General features: G+C 48.8%; 1 protein-coding gene across 1 annotated transcript; it reads left to right on the forward strand.

Annotated features, from left to right (window-relative positions):
- The first annotated feature begins 9244 nt into the window (after positions 1–9244).
- DDIT4 (DNA damage inducible transcript 4) lies at positions 9245–11395 on the forward strand. Its single transcript, XM_019954052.2, has 3 exons — positions 9245–9404; positions 9527–9782; positions 10056–11395. Exons 2-3 carry the CDS (start codon positions 9587–9589, stop codon positions 10547–10549), a joined length of 690 nt encoding a protein of 229 aa, XP_019809611.1. The 5' UTR covers positions 9245–9404; positions 9527–9586; the 3' UTR covers positions 10550–11395.
- Positions 11396–25051: the final 13656 nt, after the last annotated feature.

Genomic DNA, 25051 nt, shown 5'->3' on the forward strand with positions numbered 1-25051 from the left:
TATTACTGTGCAAAGCTGTATACACAAAGCCAGGCATACTGTACTTTATGGAAAATGTAAGAGCATTTCAGAGGTAATTAGAACCATCTGTGATTTTCCCCTCCTAGCTTCAGGAAGGAGATGCAGCTAGAGATAGTCAAGCTGGAGGTTTGTGAGGCCGAGGTATGGAGCCAGACTTGCTCTAAAGGTAGTGGGAAGCAGAGCAATAGTAAAATAGTTCTAGGCTCTCCTTGTTTCTCCTTAAGATAACAAAGTTACCTCCACAACCAAAGCAGGAACTCCCAAATCAAGTTCTGTCCACAACTCGTCTCTGCCTCATTTTCTCCACCTGTAAAGGGAAGAAGCCTCACCTGCCAGTGTGGGGCTGTAGCACCACGCGTCAACTTTGGCAAGCAATGAGGCCCAGGCTGAGGGAGCTTTTAAACCAGCCTGGGCAAAACTCAGGGACATTGCTGTCAAATCTGAATGTTATTCCTGGCCTCCAAGGCTCATTGTCTCTGGACTGGTGCATCTGGGTTCAGATCCTGCTCCTTTGAGAAGCAACTTAGTGAAGCTTCTGCTGGCCTATTGATGTCCTTTCCTGGGGCCAGAGACTCTTAAAACTTTCTGGGAGAATGACAAACAAGCCTCATTGTGCAGCCCTCAGTAAATGCAGCACCGAGTACTAGGGAAAAGCTCCCATAATAACCACGTGTGATAATAAAAAGATAAAAAGGCAAATAGGTATGTAGGTCAGCTCAAAAATAGCCAGCCACCCACCCATTTGACCTAGGTAACCATTTGTGCCAAGTGGGTCCAAAGTTTTCTTCGCTCCTCTCCCAAGCTGACCTTCCCTGCTTTTTTATAAGGTTACCTTAAATAAAAGTCCCTTCCTGCATGGGCTGGAGTTGGCCCGGGCAGTTCTGACCTGCAGCCCTACAGGAGCAGGCACTTCTCCGTGCGCTCCTTCCACCGAACAAATCCTGGGGTCAGAGGGCACAAGCGCTCGGCCTCTGCCATGAATTCTTGCACCTAAGTCGGGGTGTAGGGTGGTAACTCACAAACACTCCCCCGCCCACCCTCATAAGGGTTCTGTGCGCAACCCAGAAGGCCTCCCCTACCCCAACAGAGACCGCTTTGTTAGCAGACCCGGTCGGAGGAGAGTTACAGCCTCAGGGTTGTGAGGGCCTCCTCAGCCTCACCGCCCTCCCTCTCTCCCCGCTCTTCTGCCCTCACCGAGAGAGGGGCCGGCCCCTCGCCCTGCCCCCACCCAGCAGCCCAACGGCCGTAGCGCTGAGCTCAGCATCTCCGCAGCCCGGCCGCCTTCCTGTAAGACGGTAGGAGTCATCCCCTTCCTTTCCCCCCGCAGTGGGCGGAGCTATCACTGGCCCGGCCCTCCTCCCCTGTCTCACTTTCCCTCCTCCCCTCTCCTCGTCCCCCACGCACACGTTCTCCAAGTCACGTCCCCGTTCCCCTCAGCACACACCAAGGGGTCCGTGGAGATGGACACCCCCTCGCCAGTCAGCTGCTCAGCATCTGTCACCTCCACTGCCAGACTCCCCAGAGGGCGCACCTCGGTTGAGGGTAGGGGGTGGGAGGGGAAAGGAGAGGGAGGAAGGGTCTTCCCTTCCCCCATCCCGCTGGCCCCCACTGCAGACCAATCACAGCAGGGAAGTCGGTTCAGCTCTAGGGAAGTCAATTCAGCTCTTAAGTTCACCTCTTCCCAGAGCAGAATCTAGAGGTCTAGATTTGTGTGTGTGTGTTTCTCTGCCTTTGATTTTTAAGTACAAAAAGATTGAGCCATGGCTTCTAGCTTCCTCTGTCAAACTCTGTCCTTTGTGGGTTACAAGAGGAACAGATGGGGCAGGGAGAGACCCCTCAGCGCACCACTTCACAGATGGGCCTTCCTAGAGGAGACCAGAGCTCTCAGGGAGGATGCTGGGATGGGGGAACGTGACAGAATCACTGTCACTTCTGGGCTTGAGGTTGTTTAGCTGAAGGTGATCCCTTGGGCGACACTGTTTTGCCATTGAGTCAGCACTGCTGGGCCCTGCTGAATTCTGCAGGGGGAGGAAGAGCCTCATCAGATAAAATAAGAGCCAAACCAGCAGAGAAAGTTTTTTGTCAACAACACCATGTCGACTCCAGGTGTTCACTCCACCTGTTCTACACCATGTGTCCCCAGCGTGTACTGACCCCTTTCCCAGCAATGCAGTCTCCTTTGGCTCACAACTAAGAGTATTCAGTCAGGGGCTTGGAATCAAGGAAATGAGCCTAGATCTAGAGTCATGGCTCCAGTCTGCCGACTGGCTATGTGACCTTAGGCAAGTCCCTGCCTCTATCCAAGCCTGTTTTCTCACCTGTAAAATGACACTGATGAGGCCTGTCCTGTCTACACTACGCAAATAAAAGTTGTTTTTATTGACAGAGTTACGAAGATGCTAAAGATATGTTTTTAAAACCATAAGGAGTTCCAGAAAGGTCAAAGATCTTTGTGAGGAGGTGGCAGTGTTGCCAGGTGGAACTGGCAGCTGTCATCACCAGCAACCCAAGGAGTTCCAGACAAAGACCCAGGATGCAGACCCTGGGTGGTTGCCTTTTTGCACAGACCTGAGTTTTTCAAGCCTTTGGCTACTAAGGCCACTAGAGAGAAAAGCCGCAATTCTGAGGGAAGTTAAGAAACTTGACAGGAGCCAGGAAGGGGTTACAAGCCTGGGAAAAGAAAGTTCTTGAAGATTGAATAAGGCCTAATTGCTAGGAGAACTCATGAGGCTCCCTGCTCTCCAGCTTGGTTCCTTATCCGTAAAGTGGGGAGGGGGTTCCTAAAAGAGGCACTTTCCCTGGGGCTGCAGGCCCTAACATTCAAAGATTTTAAGATTCACTCACTCCATGAAGAAGAATCCTGAGAGTGGAGGACTGACTTCTCTCTCTGCTGAGTATTAATCTAGCCGTGCTCACCTCACCTCAGCCCCTTAGGGGGTACCCAGAAGGTGGCCAGCCCCCCTGGTCTCTCTTTTCTTGTGTGTGTGTGTGTAGCAGCGGGGGTAGAGGGGGTGAGCTCATTTTACTTCCCAGGCAGGCAGCAAGCCCAGATTCAGGCTGTCCCCAGGGTAGCAGCTTCTGATCACCCTGGTCATCCCCCACCCCTACTCCACCCCCCAGCTTGAGGGAACAAAGCCCAACCTGACCCCGCCTCCCGCCTTTGATATATGGCAATTGGAAACCCTCAAAAAGCAAGCACACTGAAAGGACTGAACTGGGACGTCTGTTTCTACCTTCTCTGGCAGGCCTCCTCCAGATGGTCCACCACCCTACAGGTCAGGCCTGGGAGTTTTAGAAAAGGAGCTCCATAGAATTTAAATCTTTTTTTTTCCTTTGTTATGATCTTTGTGGCGCTTGAATAGGCCTTTGAGACTCTCTAGTTCTGGGTTTTCAAAACTGGGGTATGAAAATCCCCAGCAGTATATGAAGCCACAGGATAAACGCAGTGAATCTTTTGTTAAAAAGGGTTTTTGTGGGGGCAGGGAAGATTAAGAAATTTAATATTAAGTCATTTTAAAGTTTGCTACTAAAATTAACACAAATTCCCCTACACAGATAAAATATAAAATAGAATGCAAGATTATATTATTTGTAATAAAAGTAATAAAATAAAATGATACTTTGTAATGAAAATACTGAGTTTCAAAGACATTATGCTTCCTAGGGGCTGCTTCAGGCCACAGCCCAGTACCCTATTCATCCTTAGCAGCCAAATGGCCTGAATTGGGGTCAGCTGACTCTTGTCCCTTCATAGGACCTGGGCTTGCCTCAGAAAGCAGTTTTGGGTACTAACTGGAGAGGGGTGTTGCCTCACCCTCCCTCCACTTCACTATTTTCTTTTCTCATAAGAGTTCAGATGCTAGGATGGGAGAGGGATTCTGGGAAGCTGGCCAAAAGCTGACCCCGCAGATGGGATTCCTTCCTGAGAAGCAGTGCAGTGTGTCAGTGAGAAAAGAGACAGTGCCTGGAGTCTGGGTCCCATGGGCAATTCTGGCTGCATGGGAGACGAGGAGGGGAGCAGTGAGGTCTGGTAGGCCGTCAGGACTTTCATCAGTGCAACGGGTAACCTGAATTCTTGCAGGAGCCTCAGGCTATCCTCCGCCTTTGTCATGGTGGTTTAACAAGCCAGCCTTTCCTGGGGTTCCCTCGGCCCTTTGTCCTGTCCCCAGAGGAAATGGCTTCCTGTGAAACCTGGGAGCCCAGCAGAACTGGCTGCCTGTGAGCTCACCATTGCCACAAGTAGGCCTACTCTCCATAGCTGTCTGCCATTTCACCAACCCCGAACCCACCCCCCACCCACAGAGAGGCTGGGGAGCCAACCCAGTGTTCCTTCCAGGGCCTACCCTTCTTCCTGAGAAGTCAGTCCTCAGTTCGCAGACATCCCAACTAAACAAGAGCATCAAGACCTCCCGAGGAGCTTTTGTACAAAAGGGTCCCATTCAGACCTACCAAATCAGAATGGGGGCTGGGGAGGTGGGACTCTATGATTTACAAGTTCCACAGAAGATTCTAATTATCAATCAGGCTTAAAAGCCACTAGTTGATGGAAAGATTATAGGACACTCACTCTGGGCCTCAATTTGCTCCTCTGTAGAATGGTATTATGTTCATTCCTCTGGGTATAAGTAGATAATACAATTCAAAAGCTTCTTTGAAAGGCTGCATAATACAATGTATTGTCAGTATTTCCATTTCAAAAAGTAGCTTTATTTGCAAAAAGATTCCTCACTGAATTTTTAATTATCCCTCCAACAGCACAGTTAAAATCCTACGGTAGTCCTCAGCTGTCAACAGCTTTTCACAGCCCTCCTAGTAAACCAGGTGCACTTATAATCTTGCTATTTTGACCAAGTTGTTTGTTTTTCAAGTAAAAAAGCCACAGAAGTCCTGGGAACACTTCTGCTGGCTTCATTGTCCCCACCTCCCACCACCGCTCCACCCTCTCCCTACCCCCCACGCTCCTCCAGCCTCCTCCACTCCCCTCAATGACATGCTTCCAAAGGGCTGTGGAGGCGCCCCAAGCACAGCCACACAGGCATGCCAGCTGGCCTTCAGGGGTTCCCATCCTGAATTCTGGGGTTCCAAGAACCACACTCCCACCCCAAGATCTGGTTAAACTCCCCAAACCCGACTGGAGCAACTTGCCAGACTGAGGCCCTGGGAACCTGTGCGCAGGACAGAAACCACCAGAACAGGGAGGGGCAGGTGGCCAAGGGGTGAGTGCTCATTGACTTTAAATTGCAGGCTGCTGTGGGTCCTACGGGAAGACAGCAGAGCCTGGGAAGATGCGGAGTGTCTGCATGGGCAGGGCCCTGGCCACAGAGACTGGGACTTGGGACCTGGTTACCAACTCCAGAGGCCTGAGTCACAGGGGACGTGACACTTAGCCCACTGCTGCTGGGAGTTCAGCCATCTCCCTTTCAGGGTCGCTTGGCGCAGATTCCATGTTGCACACTGTGTCTATGTTAGGCGTGCTTTCCCCAGAAGACACATGTAAATGCACAGACTTGAATGGTTAACAATGCCCTCTGGAGTTGTGCAAAGGGACATCCGTACTACCACCAACACAGGAATATAAACTTCAAAAGTAGAAGAGAGTGACTGCTTGGTGAGCTCAGGGTCTCCTTTGGGATGATCAAGATATTGTAGAATGGACGGAGGTGGTGAGGGCACAGCATGTGCACACATTAAATGCCAGTGACTTGTGCACTTTAAAAAGTTTCATTTTATATTTGAATTTCATCTCAATAAAAAAAAAATTTTTTTAAGTTTTTTTAAGGCACTCGAAAGGAAAGTACAAATTGCTTTAAAAGATTTCCCACAAGTCAGCCCTCTCTGACAATGTGTGCGTTTCCCACAATGCACCTCTCTCCCCAGCTTCCTGGGGTTGCCGATTGTACTCCAACTGAAAGAATTAGGTTATCTTGGAAGCCCCGCTGCTAGACCTGAGCAAAGGAAGAAGGGAAATATTCGGATACATCCAACACTTTTGGCAGCACTTGTCAGAAATGGGATAGAAAGGTAGCAAGCAGTTCTTCTGAAGGCCTACCCCAAAGTCCACCAGATCATGAAAATCCAAATGTAGGCCTGCGGTTCTCAGAGAATCCACCTTCTTGCTTTATCCATTAATTCATTTGTTCATCCAAGGAGTATTCACTGAGCCTCTACTATGTGCTTTACACTGAAAGTTGAGTAGAACAGGGATTTCCCTGATGGTCCAAGTGGCTAAGGCTCTGCTCTCCCATAGAGGGGGGTACAGGTTAGATCCCTGTTCAGGCAACTAAGATTCTGTGTGGCCAAAAAAAAACGAGAGAGAGAGGGAAGAACACCACCTTTAAGAAGCTCATAGTCCAGTGAGAAAACTAAAGTGGAAACAGTTATTAACAGAGATGCGCATGAGGTGCAAGGATGACCCAAGGAGGGGCATCTAAGGGATGGTGAATTGGATTCACCAGCTGGGGAGGTCTTCCTGGAGGATGGGATGCCAGAGCTGGTCTCAAAATCTGCTGGTGGAAACATGTCCAGGCAAGCCTGACCAGCAGCCAGCCTAGGCCTGAGAGGGAGAGAAGCACACCAAATGCGGGGTTCATAGGATCTTTAAAGGCTCTGAAGAGGCCTGGCTCAGAAGCTAGGAGATGTAGCTGTCTCCTTCCTGCAAGTACCACCTTTTGGGGTCCCCCTTCATCCCATCTGTTTCAGTATGTGAGATGGTAACAATGTCTTTCCAGCCACTGCCTTGGGGAAGGGATCCTGCCCTTCACCTCACAGCCTGAACCAAGACCCTTCAACCAGGCCCCTCAGAGGGGTTGTTAAGAAACTCCCCTTTAGATCCAAAGGTTCTCCTAACAGACAACAGTATGGGTGAAGAATGTCAGTGGAGAAGCCATTTTGCCCTCCACCCTCATCCCCCTGCAGCTAGGCCTCCTCCTGGGTGGTCTTTTACCCTATAGCCTACTCTCTCCTACAAGGGAAAAACCTTTAAGGTTAAGACTGCCTGTCCTTTTTTCATCACTTTTTGAAAACAGTGAGACAACATTAATGGAGTTTTTTTTTTTTTAAGAAACAAAATTATCCAGTGCTCATTTAACATAACCCTTTCCAATTATAAAAAGCTGTGTGTGTGTGTGTGTGTGTGTGTGTGTGTGTGTTTTAAGCTGTTTTATTAACACAATGAGACAGTGAATGAAAAAAGGTGCTTGGCACACAGTATATGGCTCCACAACACACTACTTCCATGATGGCTATTTATTGAATGAATGAATGATTCCTAGTAAACTGACCTTTCTAGAATAACTCTGGATTCTTTTGCTTACAAAACCTCTATTTTTCATAGATTAGTGTTCCACATTTTTCAGAATATTTTTTCATGCAGGGAATGGGGGAGAGAGAAGAAAACCACTCTGTCTCTTGCTGTCTCCCCAGTCCAGTCAGCCTGGGAGGAGAGAACGGTCTTGATAAACTAATTCCCTGATCTTTACTCTGAGTGACAGAAAGACACACCCATATAGGTCACCCCAACTCTTTTCTTTTCACCTCAGTAAAGGGTAATTTCAAGAGGATGTCATCTCCCCTCAGTCTTCCAAGCACTTCACCCAACTGTTAGGACCTGGTGTCTTTAAGGCTCCCAGCAAGTTACTGGAGCTTGAAGAATAGGAAGAAAGGGCCAGTGTGGAGGCCTCGAAAGCTCTGGCAGCCAAAAGACTATTCTATTTTGCAGCAGTCTTTAAGGTATCTCCTAATCTGAGTCATCTGATTTCTTTTTTATCCATGAATTTGTCTCCAGAGATGGTTCTCTCATCTGCTGGAAGCTGATGGGGTGCAGGGTTTGAATTCTGATCGTTTACAGTTTTAAGTCTTGGTTTACCCGGAAGACCCACGGGTCAGTCTTTTTTTTTTTTTTTTTAATGGGAGCGGGGTGTGTGGATGGCAGCGGCCTGACTACTCCAGTGGCGAGTGTCTTTGGTCGCACAAGTCTGCCCGGAAGCGAGGCCCGCCAGTCTGATCTGGTTAGGCTCTGGCCCGCCCCGGCACGGGAGCGTCTGATGTAAGTTTGGTTTTCTCTTCCATCAGGATTCTGTGTCCCAGATTGATAAATCTCTTAAGTAAATAAAGGTCGAATCTGTCAGAACCTCTTCTCACCGTCAGCAATCTCTGTTAGTTTTCTATATTACCGCCGTCGGGTCACATTTTCTGTGGCACCGCCTGAATGACGAAACAGGGAATGGCGATTGCTCTCCGGGGCTTTTTCTGGAGATCTAGGTCCTTGATCCTGATGCAACTCTCCGGGTCTTTTACACAAAGCGTTTTGGTGAGGACGGGCGCTAGGACCCAGCAGACGCCTTGGGTTCTCTCGCCGCTGCGGACTGGAGAGACAGCCGCACCGCAGTCGGTCCATCGGGCACGCGGGTGGGTCTGTGTGTCTCTATGATGAGAGTCAGTTCCCAGCTCAAGAACCAAGCGCTAGGAACCCGGGCCCATCAATACTGCTTTAACCACATTTCCCAAACCCTCTTCTTGTAGGCAGCTGGAAGGAGCGGACACTGTTTGGGGACCAGGCTCACATTCCGGGCACGGACCCTGGCCCCCGCATTAGTCCATCCCCTGGGGCTGGAGAGTAATAGGCGGGCGGGCAGGTGGGGCGGCCGGGAAGAGGGAGAACGGTGCCCGGAGCAGCCCAGTCTTTGCACCCCACCCCCAGTCCTTTCGTAAGGCAAGGTTAGCGTGGGGTACGTGTGCGAGAGCCGGCTGGATTAACGTCTGCTCCCACACCGCCGTCCCACGAGTATCCAGCCGGGCACCCAATTGTGCCTGTAGCTCGCAGGTTCTCAGACGCTGGGTGCAACCGTTTTCCTTGCCTCTTGCCCCCTCAAGTTCCCCTGCCTCTTCCCCCCGCGGCTGCGGCCTACCCCCTCCATCAGAAATACGACCGTATAATAAACAAGTCTTTCCTTGATCCTCCCCTGCCGCGAGCGCCCTCGGGGACCTTGGCAGCTGCAGCCGCCACAGATCCCTTCCAGAAAGGGGGCGTGGCCGCGGCTCGGGGGTTCGTCCCCGAGCGTTCTGGGGCTCAACGGGGGCGGGGCCAGGCGGCTGTCACTGGGCAGGAGAGAACGTTGCGAACGTGCGCCTGAAGCCCATTGGCCGAGGTGGGCCACACTCCCGGGTCTGGATTGGGCCGCCTCGCGGAAGGGGTGTGGCCTCTCTGCACTAGCCCTTATAGGTCTCTCGGCGCTGGTGCTAGGGACCGCGGCAGGCCTAGGGGGAGGTGCGGGTGGGTAGAAGGGACAGGTCTGGGCAGAGCTCGGGGCTTGGCACCAGTTCGCGCACTCATTCAAGCGGCAGTACGCACTTGTCCCAGCAGTCCTCGCTGACCGCAGTAACTGGTGAGTGTCCCTTCTGTTTATGCTGATCGTTGAGCCGAGAGGCCTCGGCCGTGGGGGTCTTAGCGCTCTGTCTGATCCAGCCCCCAGACTGACGCCCAATCTGAACCGCTTTTCTCTTACAGCGTCTTCTGAGCTCCAGCACCCTGAGCTCATCGGCAGACGCCCTGGCGTCCATCCTCACTATGCCTAGCCTTTGGGATCGCTTCTCGTCGTCCTCTTCGTCCTCGTCCTTGTCCCGAACTCCCACCCCAAATCAGCCGCCGCGCTCAGCGTGGGGGTCGGCGGCCCGAGAAGAAGGACTCGGCCGCTGCGGGAGCCTGGAGAGCTCGGACTGCGAATCCCTGGACAGCAGCAACAGTGGCTTTGGGCCGGAGGAAGGTAAGCGGTAGGCAGGAGCCGGACGCGAGTAGAAGGGCCGGGGAGGTGAGGAAACACCGCGCTAGGAGTCAAAGCCCACCTAGACTTCCTATCCCATCAGAATCCGGATTGCGGAAGGGGGCAAGCAGAGGAGCGGAATTGAGGTATAGGGTACTATCATGGGGCATAAACTGAGGCACGGAGTGGGAACAAGTGCTGGTTTCTTAGCGAAACAGCACTTCCCCCGTTTGGAGCTTCTCTTACCTAATCCTCCCCTATTGCTTTCCCTTGCAGACTCTGCATACCTGGATGGGGTGTCCCTGCCCGACTTCGAGCTGCTCAGCGATCCCGAGGATGAGCACCTGTGTGCCAGCCTGATGCAGCTGCTGCAGGAGAGCCTGGCCCAGGCCCGACTGGGCTCGCGGCGCCCCGCGCGCCTGCTGATGCCGGGTCAGCTGGTGAGCCAGGTGGGCAAAGAACTACTGCGCCTGGCCTACAGCGAGCCGTGCGGCCTGCGAGGGGCGCTGCTGGACGTCTGCGTAGAGCAGGGCAAGAGCTGCCACAGCGTGGGGCAACTGGCCCTCGACCCCAGCCTGGTGCCCACCTTCCAGCTGACCCTCGTGCTGCGCCTGGACTCACGCCTCTGGCCCAAGATCCAGGGGTTGTTTAGCTCTGCCAACTCTCCCTTCGTCCCTGGCTTCAGCCAGTCCCTGACGCTGAGCACTGGCTTCAGAGTAATCAAGAAGAAACTGTACAGCTCGGAGCAACTTCTCATCGAGGAGTGTTGAACTTGGGCCTGGGGGGCCGATAACGCCCCCATGTCAGAGACAATTTTGAACTTTTGGGGTGGGGGGCAAGCAGAGGCTGAGGGACTGGTGCCTGCCCTTAGAAAACTGACAACAGCCACCTGAGGGTAGAAAAGTCAAGGTGGGGGGAACACAGTGTTTCCCTAGGAAGCTCACTGAGGTGTGAGCTGGTGGCTCCCAGTTGGAGGCACGCACTGCCCCTCAGTACTGTAGCATGAACAAAGGCTTAGGGGCCAACCAGGCTTCTGACTGGATGTGTATGTAGCATGTACCCAGTTATTTTTACTGTTACTGACAGTTAAGGCAACAGTGGTGTGACAGAGCCGGGAGAGCAGCTGGGCTGCTCTGGCCTCTTCGAGGGATGTGTGTTTCACCATAGCTGGCCCTGGTGGGAGGGGGGGAGGTCATCGAGGTGATTCGTGTATCTCATGGTCTGAAGGGCCCAAATGTTTGGTTCTTTGTTTTTGTTTTTTGATCATAGCTTCACTACTGACCTGTTCGAGGCAGCTATCTTACAGACGCATGAATGTAAGAGTAGGAAAGGGGTGGGTGTTAGGATCACTTGGGGATCTTTGACACTTGAAGAATAAATACACCTGGGAGCTGTGTGTGGCCCATCCTTGGATGTGTACTAAAGGGTTGAGCTGTGAGGGGATGGGGCTGATTGGGGTAGGGGCTGGCACCCCTCCCCCAGAGGAGTACCATCTGGATCTTCCATCTAGAACTGTTTACATGAAGATACTCGCTGTTCATGAATACACTTGATGTTCAAGTATTAAGACCTATGCAATGTTTTTTACTTTTCTAATAAAAAAAAGTTTGTTAAAACACATGTCTCTCATTAGTGCCACGAAATAAAAGGGAGGGAGATGGGTGCTGTAGAGGGTGGGTTTTGTCAGACTCTGGTGCAGCTCGGTGTTTCTCTGTTCCTCAGGAAGGTCTGAGGCCCCCTGCCAGCACGGTAATGGAGGTATGCAGGCTGAGCGCCCTCTGTGTCAAGAACCCTGGCTCCCTTTGCTCTGCTGGTTGAGGCTACCAAGGAGAAGCCCTGGAAGCTGAGGAGGGAGTCAGACCTCACAGAGTCAGAGTCTCACCTGAGTGCCTGGGGTTAGAAGGGCCTGGCGCAAAGGACTGCTGAGCCCACGGTTCTTCCAGGCACTTAAAGGACTGCAAAAGACATTTTGGGTGTGTGAAAAAAGGCACATTCTATTGGTTCTACAGTCATGAAAGTTACACATTTTATCTCCGGACAAGAACAGGCTAGGGAGCAGGAGCAAAAGGCATGGAGTTTGAAAAAGACTTACTTTGTTCAAGCCTCTGACTGGACAAGAAACTTAGGGCTCAGAGAGGGGCAAGACCTGCCAGGCAGGAACAAAACACACAACACACACAGGAGGCGTGGCGAGGGCTTTGGGAACCAGGGGACTCCAGAACATTTCGTGAATGTTCTTGGTGACCTGGACTCATTACACTCGTTGGGCCCCAATTTCCTTATCAGTGAAGTTGGGGTTGGGCCAGATGAAGGCCAGGGCCCTTCCCACTCCTCCCTCCCGGCGACTCGGCCAGTCCTCCCACACCAGCCTCTGGAGGGTTGTTATCTCCTTTGTTTCTCTTCCTTGTCTGAGACAGACCTTGTTTGGCCAACTGTGAAACAGTAGTTCTTCCACTGGATTGTAGAGTCAAATCTGTTGGGGCCTGAGTTAAACACAGAGCCCCCTGCCCTGGTGGAGATTCTGACTGCATGTGTCTGGGGCAGGGCCGCAGGAATCTGCATTTTCATTCAGGATCCTGACACGGTCTTGAACTTCGGGATGGTCTAGAAGACTCACGTCTCTAGTGGAATGAAATGACTTGTTCCCCAAGATGAATGAAGTGGTTAGAACTAGATTTGAAAATGGTGGTAAAAGTAAGAAGGTGCCCAGAGCAGTTTTAAGAGAGCCCTTACTTCTTGGCACATCTTCCTGATAGCCACCCTGGGAGGGGTGGGTGGGGTGAGGGTTAGTAAAGTTTTACAGATTAGTAAACAGTTTTATAGATGTCTATTTGACATCCAATTGGAGTAGGTGATTGGATTTGTGCATCTGGAGCTGGGGGGAGGTCCAGGCTGGAGCAGAAACGTTTACTAACAGAGGCCTAACCCCTAAATGACCATATCTTCTTCTGACCTTGGCTGTCCTTGCCCACTCTTAGCCCCTCAGGGTGGAAAGTAAGGCAGACTTAGCACTTCGGTGGTGTCTGGGGGCACTCTCCCAGGAACTGAGATCAGGGGCAATTCTCATGGCTGTGCTTCCCTGGCCCCCAAAGAGGAAAACAATCATGTCTAGAGAGTCTTATTGGTATTTGGAAGCAAGAGAGGGATAGAGTGGTAAGCATTAACCCTCTCCTAGACCAGGAAGCAGCAAGCACCCTCAGGTCATTCCTTCTCTTAGCTGGAAGACCAGAGGAAAACTTGCATTCCCAAGAAGGCTCAGCTAAGATGTTCTTTCCTGTGGCCAGATTCCCTTTCCTCATCCTCATGGTGCTTGAAAATCCCCCCAAATAGGATAGAAAGAGCCCCCGAGGCTGGGACTCTTAGACCCCCTTATGAGGCCTAAGGGAGCTTTGTCCTAGATATTGGGCTGTTGAAGAGAAGATGAAGCAGGTTTCTTTGTTGCCAAGACTGAAAGCTAATAAAGCTTATGAGACTTCCGTATAAAATCCAACTTTGAAAAATGCTTTCTGAAATCATTCTGTTTGGCCTATAAAATTTGTATTGATTTCCTTGATCTTGAGGCAGGAAGGCCATGAGTGTGGCCTTAAAGCCGGGCAGGTACTAGTCTAGGCATGCGGACCCTGAGTGGGAGGGACCCTGAGGTCCCACTTCCCGCTGGACCTCAATTTTCAGGGTTTATGAATTTTCAGTAGTTAGCCTGACACTCAGACCTTTCTGAATTACTGAAAGACTGCAGTTTCCATCTGGAAAAATGTATAACTGGAGTCCAGCACTGGCAGAGGAAGTCAGTGGTTGGGCAAGAGATGGGAGGCCTGAGCTGTGGCAGAGCAGACACCCTGTGATAGAAACCACCTTTGACTGCCTTCCCTTCTGATCTGACTTTCCTCTAATGCTCTAAAGTCATCACCTTAACAACAGTCATGTCAACATATAATCTTAATAAGTTCTTGTAAAAAACATCATATTGGGCTACTGTGCTCAGATAGCATCACTTCTAAGCTGTAGTTTTCTAAACCCAGTGCATATTAAGCACCCTATATAAGGTTCCTTTAATTCTGCCTCATGTTTCAGAAGGAAATTCGAAGGCTCAGAGCGGCTCAGTGAGCAGGGGTAAGAAGGGAAAAGTGTCTCCTACCTCCTAGGCCTTTGGCTCAATTCACTGAACCCTGCTGCTTCCCCAGCTCAGGTGTCCCGGTCAGCCTCATCCTGCTTTTGCTGCTGGGGCAGCAAGCTGAGGAAACATGAGGCATAGAAATCAGGCCCAATTAATAGATGAATACAGGACTCTATAATTATCCTGCAAGGGGGGCTCTTTATGAAGGAATCACAAATTAGAAAACAGTCCATTAAACCCAGACACATCCATGCAGGGTCCCAGCTGGGGAGTCTCCATCTCAGTCCCAACAATGGGCAGCTGCATGAAAATATCTGTGGCCAGGCAGTACTGATGGCTCCAGAGGGCAGACACTGGCAGATAGATGGTCACTTGATCACTGCATTCATTTATTCAACCTACATACAATGAAATGGGGCCGTGGACCTGCAAGACGAAGCCAAAGTAAGTGGGAACCCTTAAAAAGCTGATGGTAAAGTCAAAGTTCTCTCTCTCACACACACAGACTCCCACATAATCACACACATACATTTACAAGCAAAACTGTGAGGCAAAGAAAAATGAGAGAGAGAAAATGGCTATATATTCAATTTTCCCTATCCCTAACTTCCCAGGAAAAAAAATCTAACAATCAAGAAAGATTAAAAGTATACCTACATAAAACTAATTAAATTGTATGCTTAAAATGGTGAATTTTATTGAATGTAAATTATACCGTAATATCTGAATTTTTTAAGAAATATGTATACACAAAAATTAACTCAAAGTAGATCACAGACCTAAATGGAAGAACTAACTATAAAATTCTTAGAAGAAAATATAGAAGTAAATCTACATGATCTTGGATTAGGCAATGACTTCTTAGATATGACACCAAAATTACAAGTTTTAAAAGAGAAGATCAACAAGTTAGACTTTATAAAATTTTTAAATATTTGTGCTTCAAAGGACACTATCAAGAAAGTAGAAAGACAACCCACAAACTGGGAGAAAATATTTTACAAACCCTATACATGATAAGCAATTTTCATCTAGAATATATAAAGAACTCATGAAACCTAATTAAAAAATGAACATAAGATCTGAATAGAGCTTTCTTCGAAGAAGATATATGAATGCCCTATAAGCATTTATGAAAAAAATTGTTTTAACTATTGGTCATTAGGGAAGTGTAAAACAGGATACTGTTTCATACTACCAGAATGGCTATAATCAAAGATGCAGGCAATACCAAGTACTGGCAAGGATGTGGGGAAACTGGAACCGTCATACATTGCTGGATGGTTTGTAAAATGGTACAGTCATTTTGGAAAAGAGTTTGGTAGTGCCTTATAATGTTAAACATATAGTTACCATATGACACAGCAATTCCACTTCTAAGATATACCCAAGAAATGAAATGTATGTATGAATGTATGAATGAATGAATGAATGAATGTATGAATGTATGAATCTTCATAGCAGCATTATTCATAATATCAAAGTAGAAACAAACCAAATGTCCATCCACATGAATGGATAAATAAAACATGGTATATTCATACAGTGGAAATATTATTTGTCAATTAAAAAAATGAAGTACTAATCCATGCTACCACATTTGATGGTTCTCAAAAATGTCATGGTAAGTGAAAGAAGCAAGTCATGACCACATATTGTATGAGTACATTTATACGAAATGTCCAGAAAAAACTAATCATCGAAATAGAAAGTAAATGAGTTGCTTAGGCCTGGGCGACAGGGGAAGATGGGGGTGAATGCTAGTGGATATAGAGTTTCTTTTGGGGGTGATGATAACATTCTTAATTCTGCAACTCAGTGAATATACTAAAACCCATTTAACTGTACACTTTTAACAGGGGAAATCTGCAATTCAGTTGCTAAGTTGTGTCTGACTGCGACCCCATGGACGGCAGCACACCTGTAAATTATATCAATAAAACTTTTTTTTAAGTATACATTTTTCAAATCCATAGAATTGAACACCTAATAAAAGGGTGCATTTTTCTGTATGTAAATTATACATCGATTAAAAAATTTTAACACACATGAAAAAGTACATAAAATGACCCCTAGAAGTTTTAAAGCATAAATTATTATAGTGCTATAATTAGGGTTCCATTTAGAAGGCAATGGCACCCCATTCCAGTACTCTTGCCTAGAAAATCCCATGGATGGAGGAGCCTGGTAGGCTGCAGTCCATGGGGTTGCTAAGAGTTGGACACGACTGAGCGACTTCACTTTGACTTTTCACTTTCATGCATTGGAGAAAGAAATGGCAACCCACTCCAGTGTTCTTGCCTAGAGAATCCCAGAGACGGGGGAGCCTGGTGGGCTGCCGTCTATGGGGTCGCACAGAGTTGGACACGACTGAAGCGACTTAGAAGTAGCAGTGTAAATATAGTAAATTTTTCACTAAGGAAGGTAAAGAGAAGCCACGAGCAAATTGTATTTAGTGTCTGTCTCTGCCAACAGAACGTCAGCCCTAAAAAAGTGCCTGGCTTCTAGAAAATGTTCAATGCATATATGTCGAAGAAAAGACAAACCCACCAGCTCCTCGAGAGGCCCACTGGAACCACTTTCAAATACTTTCTTTTTTATTACGGTAAAATACACATAACATAACATTTACCATGTTAACCATTTTTAAGTGTCCAGTTCAGTAGTGTTCAATATATTCACACTGCTGTGCGACCCATCTCCAGAACTTTTTCATCTTGCAGAACAGACACTTTACACCCATTAAATAACAATGCCTCATCTCCCACCCCATTCTACTCTGTGTCTCTATGAATTTAAAGTCTCTAGATACATCACATAAGTGGAATCATACACTATTTGTCTTACTCTGCCTGGCTTGCTTCACTCAGCACAAAGCTACAAGGTTCAATTATATTATAGCAAATGTCATAATTTCCTTCCTTTTTAAGGCTGAATAATATTGCACTATATTGATATACCACATTTTTCTTATCCTTTCATCTGTCAAAGGACATTTGTGTTGCTTCCATTGGCTATTGTGAATGATGCTGCTATGAGCATTGGCATACAAATATCTCTTTGAGACTCTGCTTTGATTTTGGGGCGGATATATACTCAGAAGTGGAACTGCTGGAGCATATGATAATTCTAGATCTAATTTTTTGAGGAATCACAATACTGTTTTCTATATCATTTTCCCCATTTTAAATTCCTACCAACAGTGCACAACACTTCCAAACACTTTTATGCCTCTCCACATCAGGACAATGTGGAGAGTCAAGCCCACTGCACCCATGCCCATAGGTGGTAAGTGGTAAAGGGCTGAATGAGGGTGATGAATCTGCAGGAATTTGGAGACAGAGTGAGAACAGGGTCCCGGAGTAGGAAGGACGCGATTTCAGCCCTGAAAATGTGAAGGCAGCTTTCCTCATTCTCTCTCCTGGGCCTCCTATCACCACATTCCCATTCCCTCAGAGGGAAGAGGGTAATCTAGGCATGAGGACAGAGTAGTAGAGTTGATTCGGGCTGGCACATCTCGGAGGACAGGAGAGGGACCTGGGCCCCAGGAGAGAAAGGCTTGAGGCCTGGAGAACCTACCCCCAACCAATTCTCAGCCTCCAAAAATTGTGACTTTTACCATCATTAATTCGGAGAAGGCGATGGCACCCCACTCCAGTACTCTTGCCTGGAAAATCCCATGGACGGAGGAGCCTGGTCACAGAGTCAGACACAACTGAAGCAACTTAGCAGCAGCAGCAGCAGCATTCATTGGGTGAATACCTAACAAGCCTGTGACTTCAGTAACAATGTTAAGGGAATATGTACTTTACTCACCAAATTTGCATCTACTGACATTTAAAAAAGCAGCAGGACGAACATGGGCCAGACGTGCTGTAGACCTACAGACAACACTGGGCAAGCCTTGCTGGAATCTGCCAGCACCCGGTGATAAACGTCAAACCCTTTTGAGGCCCTCCTGCTCTCCCCATCCCACCCCCAGAAGTCAGAAGCAGGCAGAGTGGGAACTGCACACTCCCCCACAGGGCTAGAGAAAGGGCAGGCTTAGGGTTACATTTATCCTTACATCTTTAGCTCACTTCCCTGGTGGCTCAGACAGTAAAGCATCTGCCTATACGGGAGACCAGGGTTCAATCCCTGGGTTGGGAAGATCTCCTAGAGAAGGAAATGGCAACCTACTCTAGTACTCTTGCCTGGAAAATGCCGTAGACGGAGTGAGCCTGGTAGGGTACAGTCCATGGGGTCGCAAAGGGTCTTACACGATTGAACCACTTCACTTCACTTCACCCTTACATCTTTAGCTCACTTAACATACCACCAGTCCTGTGAAGTAGGTCCTGTTATTATTATTCCCATTTTACAGATGAGGAAACCCAGGAACGTGGGCCAATGGAAGGAGCTTAAACTGGAGAGAGGAAATCTGCAGTCTAGCATGCTTTTGCCCCTGACCTTGTCTCTTTATCTTTGAACTGAGGGGGTTGGACTGGATGACACCAAGAGATCTTTGCGGCAGAGCTCAGCGGCCAGCTGCTGCTCTGCTGCTTTCCCGGAGCCCCGCCCTATCGCTGCTCCCTGGGTTCAAGCCTAGGGCGGGGTGGGGGTGGGGGTGGGGGCGGGGGCGGGGGCGGGAGCGGGGGCGGGAGGAAGAACAGAGCCGCCTTGCAGGTCACTGGGCAAAGGCTTCACTGCTTCCTGGGACAAGTCCAAGTCTGTAAGGAGAATGTTAAGAAGAAATTTCCACGGCCTTTCCCCGCAGCCAGGGATTTTCCACTCTGCCTGGGCAGACATGCCTCCCCGGGGGATCTGGCAATCCATAGGTGTTAATGGACAGCTCATCTGAGTGCTAGGAAGAATGGAAGACCTGATTCTGGTTCCTGCCCTGGGAAAAAGGGCACGACTGCCACAGAAAGAAGAATAGGCCGACTGAGAATGGGGATGGTGTAGAACAAAGTGTTCGATCTAGAAGAATCCCAGAGAGAGACCAGCAGGGACAGGTACGATCAGAGGAAACCCTGCAAGAGCGGACCTGAGCTGGAGGGCCAGCGGAGGGAGGAGGTTTTCCGGGGCAGACAGGAGACAGAACAGATGAGGAATAATGTGGACTAGCTTTACAAAGGTTGCCATGAACACAGGAGCTGGGCAGTAGCCAGGAGAGAGGTAGATGAAAGAAGTGGAAAGTTTGATGAAGCAGATGGTGCAATCCAGGAGACAGATAGCCGTCACAGGGGATTGGCTGTGGCCTTTGCACTGGCTGTTCCCTCTGCTGGAAACACCTTTCCCTCACAGCATCACCTGGTTGGTTCCAAGTCGGCCATGCTAAACAGGGAAACCTTCCCTGGCCCCTCCTGCTGTAGCAGTCTCTAGCAACACCTCCCTGCTTCATTTTCTCCCCAGCACTCATCACTACCTGTTCTTCTTTGTTTCTTTCAGTGGCCACCTCCCTCCTGGAGGATGCACATTGCATGAGAACAGAGGCCAGCTTGTTCCTCATTGACTCCTCAGAGTCAGGCACATAGCTGGCCCTCCATATATATTGCTGAGTTTAATTGAACTGCAATTGGGTTCGATGATAAAAGGAAGCCTATAATAATGTTGTTGTTGTTTTTTCCTGAGGACTACTGTATGCCAGGCAGTGTGCTAAATGCTTTATAAACATGATCTCACTTACTCCTCTGAACAACTCTATGAGGGAGGTGCTGCTATTATCTTTATCTTAATGGTAAGGAAACTGAGGGCCAGAGAGGTTGGGTAAGTTGCAAGGACACACTGAGCCAGAATTTGAACCCATACATTTATCCTCTAGATTAGCACTGTTTGATAGAAATATAATATGAGCCACATAAGTAATTGAAAATTTTTCTAATAGCTACATTAAAAATAGAATCAGGTGAAAGTAATCTTAATAATAGTTTAAATACTTAAATGTTCAATAATATTTAACATTTTAATTTGATATATTAAAAATACTATCATTTCAATGCAATCAACATAAAATATTAATGAGTTCTTTTTCAGATCAAATCAGATCAGTTGCTCAGTCGTGTCCCACTCTTTGCGACCCCATGAATTGCAGCACGCCAGGCCTCCCTGTCCATCACCAACTCCCAGAGTTCACCCAGACTCACGTCCATCGAGTCAGTGATGCCATCCAGCCATCTCATCCTCTATCGTCCCCTTCTCCTCCTGCCCCCAATCCCTCCCAGCATCAGAATCTTTTCCAATGAGTCAACTCTTCGCATGAGATGGCCAAAGTACTGGAGTTTCAGCTTTAGCATCATTCCTTCCAAAGAAATCCCAGGGCTGATCTTTAGAATGGACTGGTTGGATCTCCTTGCAGTCCAAGGGACTCTCAGGAGTCTTCTCCAACACCACAGTTCAAAAGCATCAATTCTTCGGCGCTCAGCCTTCTTCACAGTCCAACTCTCACATCTATACATGACCACAGGAAAAACCATAGCCTTGACTAGATGAACCTTTGTTGGCAAAGCAATGTCTCTGCTTTTGAATATGCTATCTAGGTTGGTCATAACTTTCCTTCCAAGGAGTAAGCATCTTTTAATTTCATGGCTGCAGTCACCATCTGCAGTGATTTTGGAGCCCCCAAAAATAAAGTCTGACACTCTTTCCACTGTTTTCCCCATCTATTTCCTATGAAGTGATGCGACCGGATGCCATGATCTTCGTTTTCTGAATGTTGAGCTTTAAGCCAACTTTTTCACTGTCCACTTTCACCTTCATCAAGAGGGTTTTTAGTTCCTCTTCACTTTCTGCCATAAGGGTGGTGTCATCTGCATATCTGAGGTTTTTGATATTTCTCCCAGCAATCTTGATTCCAGCTTGTGCTTCTTCCAGCCCAGAGTTTCTCATGATGTACTCTGTGTATAAGTTAAACAAACAGGGTGACAATACACAGCCTTGACGAACTCCTTTTCCTATTTGGAACCAGTCTATTGTTCCATGTCCAGTTCTAACTGTTGCTTCTGTCTTCACGATGTGGCACCTCGTTTACATACAAAACACTTGTTAAATTTTTGTCAGAAAATGATCTGTATTTTGATTTCAGGAAATTTGCAGTTGAAAAAGTAGACCCACATATTCAGGTTGTTTCAAACGTACTGTAATGTTTTCTAACCACTGCATCAAGTATCAGTTTTTAAGCTTACATGTAAATTGATTAAAGAACATGATAACTCAGTTCCTTGGCTGCACTAGGCACATTTGAAGTGCTCAAAAGCCACCTGTGACTAGCGTCCACTGTGGGGTACGCAGCCTCATCTGATGAGAAGGCAGGTTGGGTGGGAGGGACCTGGGGGAGGGATTCGGAGCAGACAGGAGAGAAAAGGGCAGGGGAGCTGAGGTGGCAGGCCTTAGTTCAGCTCAGTTCAGTCGCTCAGTCGTGTCCGACTCCCTGCGACCCCATGAATTGCAGCACGCCAGGCCTCCCCGTCCATCACCAACTCCCAGAGTTCACCCAGACTCACATCCATCGAGTCAGTGATGCCATCCAGCCATCTCATCCTCTGTCGTCCCCTTCTCCTCCTGCCCCCAATCCCTCCCAGCATCAGAGTCTTTTCCAATGAGTCAACTCTTCGCATGAGGTGGCCAAAGTACTGGAGTTTCAGCTTTAGCATCATTCCTTCCAAAGAAATCCCAGGGCTGATCTCCTTCAGAATGGACTGGTTGACTCTCCTTGCAGTCCAAGGGACTCTCAAGAGTCTTCTCCAACACCACAGTTCAAAAGCATCAATTCTTTGGCGCTCAGCCTTCTTCACAGTCCATACATGACCACAGGAAAAACCATAGCCTTGATTAGACGAACCTTTGTTGGCAATGTCTCTGCTTTTGAATATGCTATCTAGGTTGGTCATAAAAATGAGGTGGTTTGACCAGCCATGACTCCTACCAAGCAGCATAGATCTGGCCCACTCACGAGGCGATCACTTCCTATGGGTCTGTAGTCTGGGTTTCTGCCCACCAAGACAGTGATGGCCCTCAGACCCCTGGGTTAAGCAAATGGTGGCTTTTCATGGGGCTTCTATCCCCTCCAATACCACAATGAAGGGATCCTGAGGATGTGTGAGGCTGGATCTGCACCGGCTCAGGCTGGGGGTTGGGTGATCTCCCTCTGTCCTCCTCCTCCTGTGGGCGGCAGAAGGCATGGTCAGGTGAGGGGCCCTGGCTAAACAACTCTGGAGTCAAGAATACCTGGGTTCCAATTCCAGCTCAGCCAATCCCATGCAGTGTGACCTCAGACAAGTCAAGCTCCCTCTCTGAACTTTGCCTTCCACATCTAGAAAATGAAGACCAATAATGAAGTGCTTGAGAGTTTAATGATGGAAGGCAGTGGCACCCCACTCCAGTACTCTTGCCTGGAAAATCCCATGGGGTCGCTAACAGTAGGACATGACTGAGCGTCTTCACTTTCACTTCTCACTTTCATGCATTGGAGAAGGAAATGGCAACCCACTCCAGTGTTCTTGCCTGGAGAATCCCAGGGATGGGGGAGCCCGATGGGCTGCAGTCTATGGGGTCACACAGAGTCGGGGACGACTGAAGCGACTTAGCAGCACAGTGTGCCCAGCTCATAGTAAGTGGTCAATTAACAACAGTCTTCCTAGACATTGTCCTTTTCCGGTTAAAAACAGGAAAGTAGACTGGACAATGTCCATGCTCACTGGAAAGGAGATGTCCAAAGTGAGCTGGAGAGGGAGTGAATTAATCTGGACAGATGAGGGTTCCCTCCTCAGGGCTCCCGCACCTCCCCTGTGTGACACAGACTTGGTTAACCACCTGGTTAACCCGTTGAGAGTGGGGAGGGAGATATGCCACTCCCACAGGCCCCGGGTGCCCAAGCATGACATAAGAATGGCCAAGAGCCACCTTCCAGAAATGGGGAGGATGAGTCAAACTGAATCAGAAGCAGTTAAGGTCACCCCGGGTCCCTAGAGTTACTCAGAGTGACCCTGGTATATGCCGGGCAAGAACGGTGAGTGGACTGGGTTCCAGGAGAGCAGGTGGGACTGGAAATCACCCGAGACAAGGAAATCAACAGGTGGAAACTCCCTGCAGGCAGAGCACACTTGAGAAGCAGCCGACAGAGGCTGAAAGTGGCCTTGGTTGGGTATTTTTGAGGGTGGGGCAGCTCCAACTCCCTCTCCCAGTCAGCACGCCACTTGAGCCAGGAATATTGGTCCCAGATCCCAGCTTTCCCCACTTCAACTCCCCAGTCATCAAACCTTTGCCCGGGTCCTCCCAAGTACAGGAACTGAGACAACCCTGAGTCTACCTCTGCCCGCCAAAGGTCTCCTGGCTCTTGCCACTTTGTCCTGTTAAGATTCTCAACATTTCCTCCCTTGTCTGTCACCCTCCACTGGAACTGGTGCTCCTGGAGGAAGGACAAGCCCGTCCTGCTCACTGCTGTGTGTCCTGGGCACAGCTCAGACTCTGACGCCCCACTGAGTGCTTAATACATTCTTGCCAGAGCAGTAGACTCAGACCTTGGTGGGTTCTCATCACATTTCTAACACTCGTTATGTGGCTATGTGTCAGCCTCTCTCAGCCATGTTTCCTCATCTGTAAAGTAGGAAACTAAATCCCTGTGAAGAGCTTAGAAAACCCAGGTCAGAAAGTGGGGAGGATGGAGCATCCTGCCAGCTCTAGGAAGTGTCTGATAGCTCTTACTTCAAACACAGCTGTGAGCACAGCAACCTACAGAAGGGGGAACTGAGGCACGAGGAAGACATGCTGAAAGGCTGCCCAGGGAGGGCCTCCCTGTCCCACCCCTGCCCCACCGCCCCCGGACCCCAGGCCCTGGTTTCTCCTTCCAGCACCTCTGGTTAGATCACTCTCATTCAGCGTCCCTGGGAGTTTCAACCCAGAGGTTCTGAAGTGTACCAGCCTCTCCCGTCACCTTTCTGTATGGGATAGGGCCCGGCTCCTGGTGCTGGAGACAGCAGAGATGGCTGACTCAGGTGCTAGGGTCACAGAGCCAGGGCTGTGTCTGTGTGTGTGTGTCTATCACTTTGAACATATTCACTGGCTCCTCACTGTACCCCAAGAGCGAGGCAGTTCAGCCCAGTGGTGAGATGCTGGAACCCTGAGGTCTGAATGGACTTAAAATATGAGTGACATAATGCACTTTTCCCTTCCTAAGTCCCAGTCTCCTGCCTGATAAAGAGGGCTCTGAAACATGATGCATGTTCAGCTCTCAGCACAGGGCCCAGCTCATCCTTAACACTTAAGAAATGGCAAGTGTTTCTGTTTGTTTGACTGTCAGTCCTATGAGGGCATGAGGGCCATTTGTTTTGACCATTCTTGGTGCCCAGGTGGATGAATGAATGAGTGGAAGGAAGAAAAGAAGGAAGAGATGGAGGGAGGAGGGGGAGAAGAGAGGAAGGAGCTGCTTTCGTGCCCACTGCATCTTCCTTCTCCCATCTCGGAGCTGCCTCAAAGCTCCTCTCATTGAGTGTTGCCACATGTGGTCACAGAGAGCTGAGCAGAGATGGGAGTGTGCTGGGTCTGAATTCTGCATCTGCCTCTCGCCAGTTGACTGAACTTAGCCTCCTCAACATTCTCCTCTGACAAATGAGGATGATCCTACCAACTAAATCATTGAATTGTAGGGAGGTCCAAAAGATGTCAGTGAATACACTGAACCCATTTGTAAACTGAAGAGTGTTAGGGACTGTCTTGGTGCCGTGGTAGGCAGGGAAGGCTCTGGAACCAGACTTCCTACAGATTCCTGCTCCACTGCCTGAAAACCTTGGGCAGGATCCTTAACCTCTGTGGGCCTCAGTTTTCTTATCTGTAAAACAAGGAAGACTTCAGCACTCATGTCACAGAGTTGTGAGATTTAAATGAGATAATGTACGAGAAACTCTTGAATCAGGGGAGAATGCATGGCAGGCACTCAATAAATGGTGGCCATGATAACAAAACCTGCTCTCGGGAAAGATTCTGTGAACTACATCTCACTAAAGTGTGAATGAGTAATAAGACCTACTATGCCCCCCTCTCAGAGGAATCTGAATCTTCACAGGAATCAAAGGAGTGAAATCCTATTTAGTGGTGGAATTTTCAAAAGTAAAGGAGGAATATAGGGGTTAGAGAAGGACCTTCCTAGGGTCCCTCAAAATCACAGTTGCTGCCTGTTGCACAA

This window comes from Bos indicus, chromosome 28 (genome assembly GCF_029378745.1).
Source record: "Bos indicus isolate NIAB-ARS_2022 breed Sahiwal x Tharparkar chromosome 28, NIAB-ARS_B.indTharparkar_mat_pri_1.0, whole genome shotgun sequence".
NCBI lineage: Eukaryota > Metazoa > Chordata > Mammalia > Artiodactyla > Bovidae > Bos > Bos indicus.

Excerpts from the sequence above, each read along its gene's own strand:
- DDIT4 (XM_019954052.2), top strand. The coding sequence starts at position 9,587 with ATGCCTAGCCTTTGGGATCGCTTCTCGTCGTCCTCTTCGTCCTCGTCC. Across the intron at positions 9,783-10,055 it reads TGGCTTTGGGCCGGAGGAAG|ACTCTGCATACCTGGATGGG; the intron begins GTAAGCGGTAGG and ends TTTCCCTTGCAG.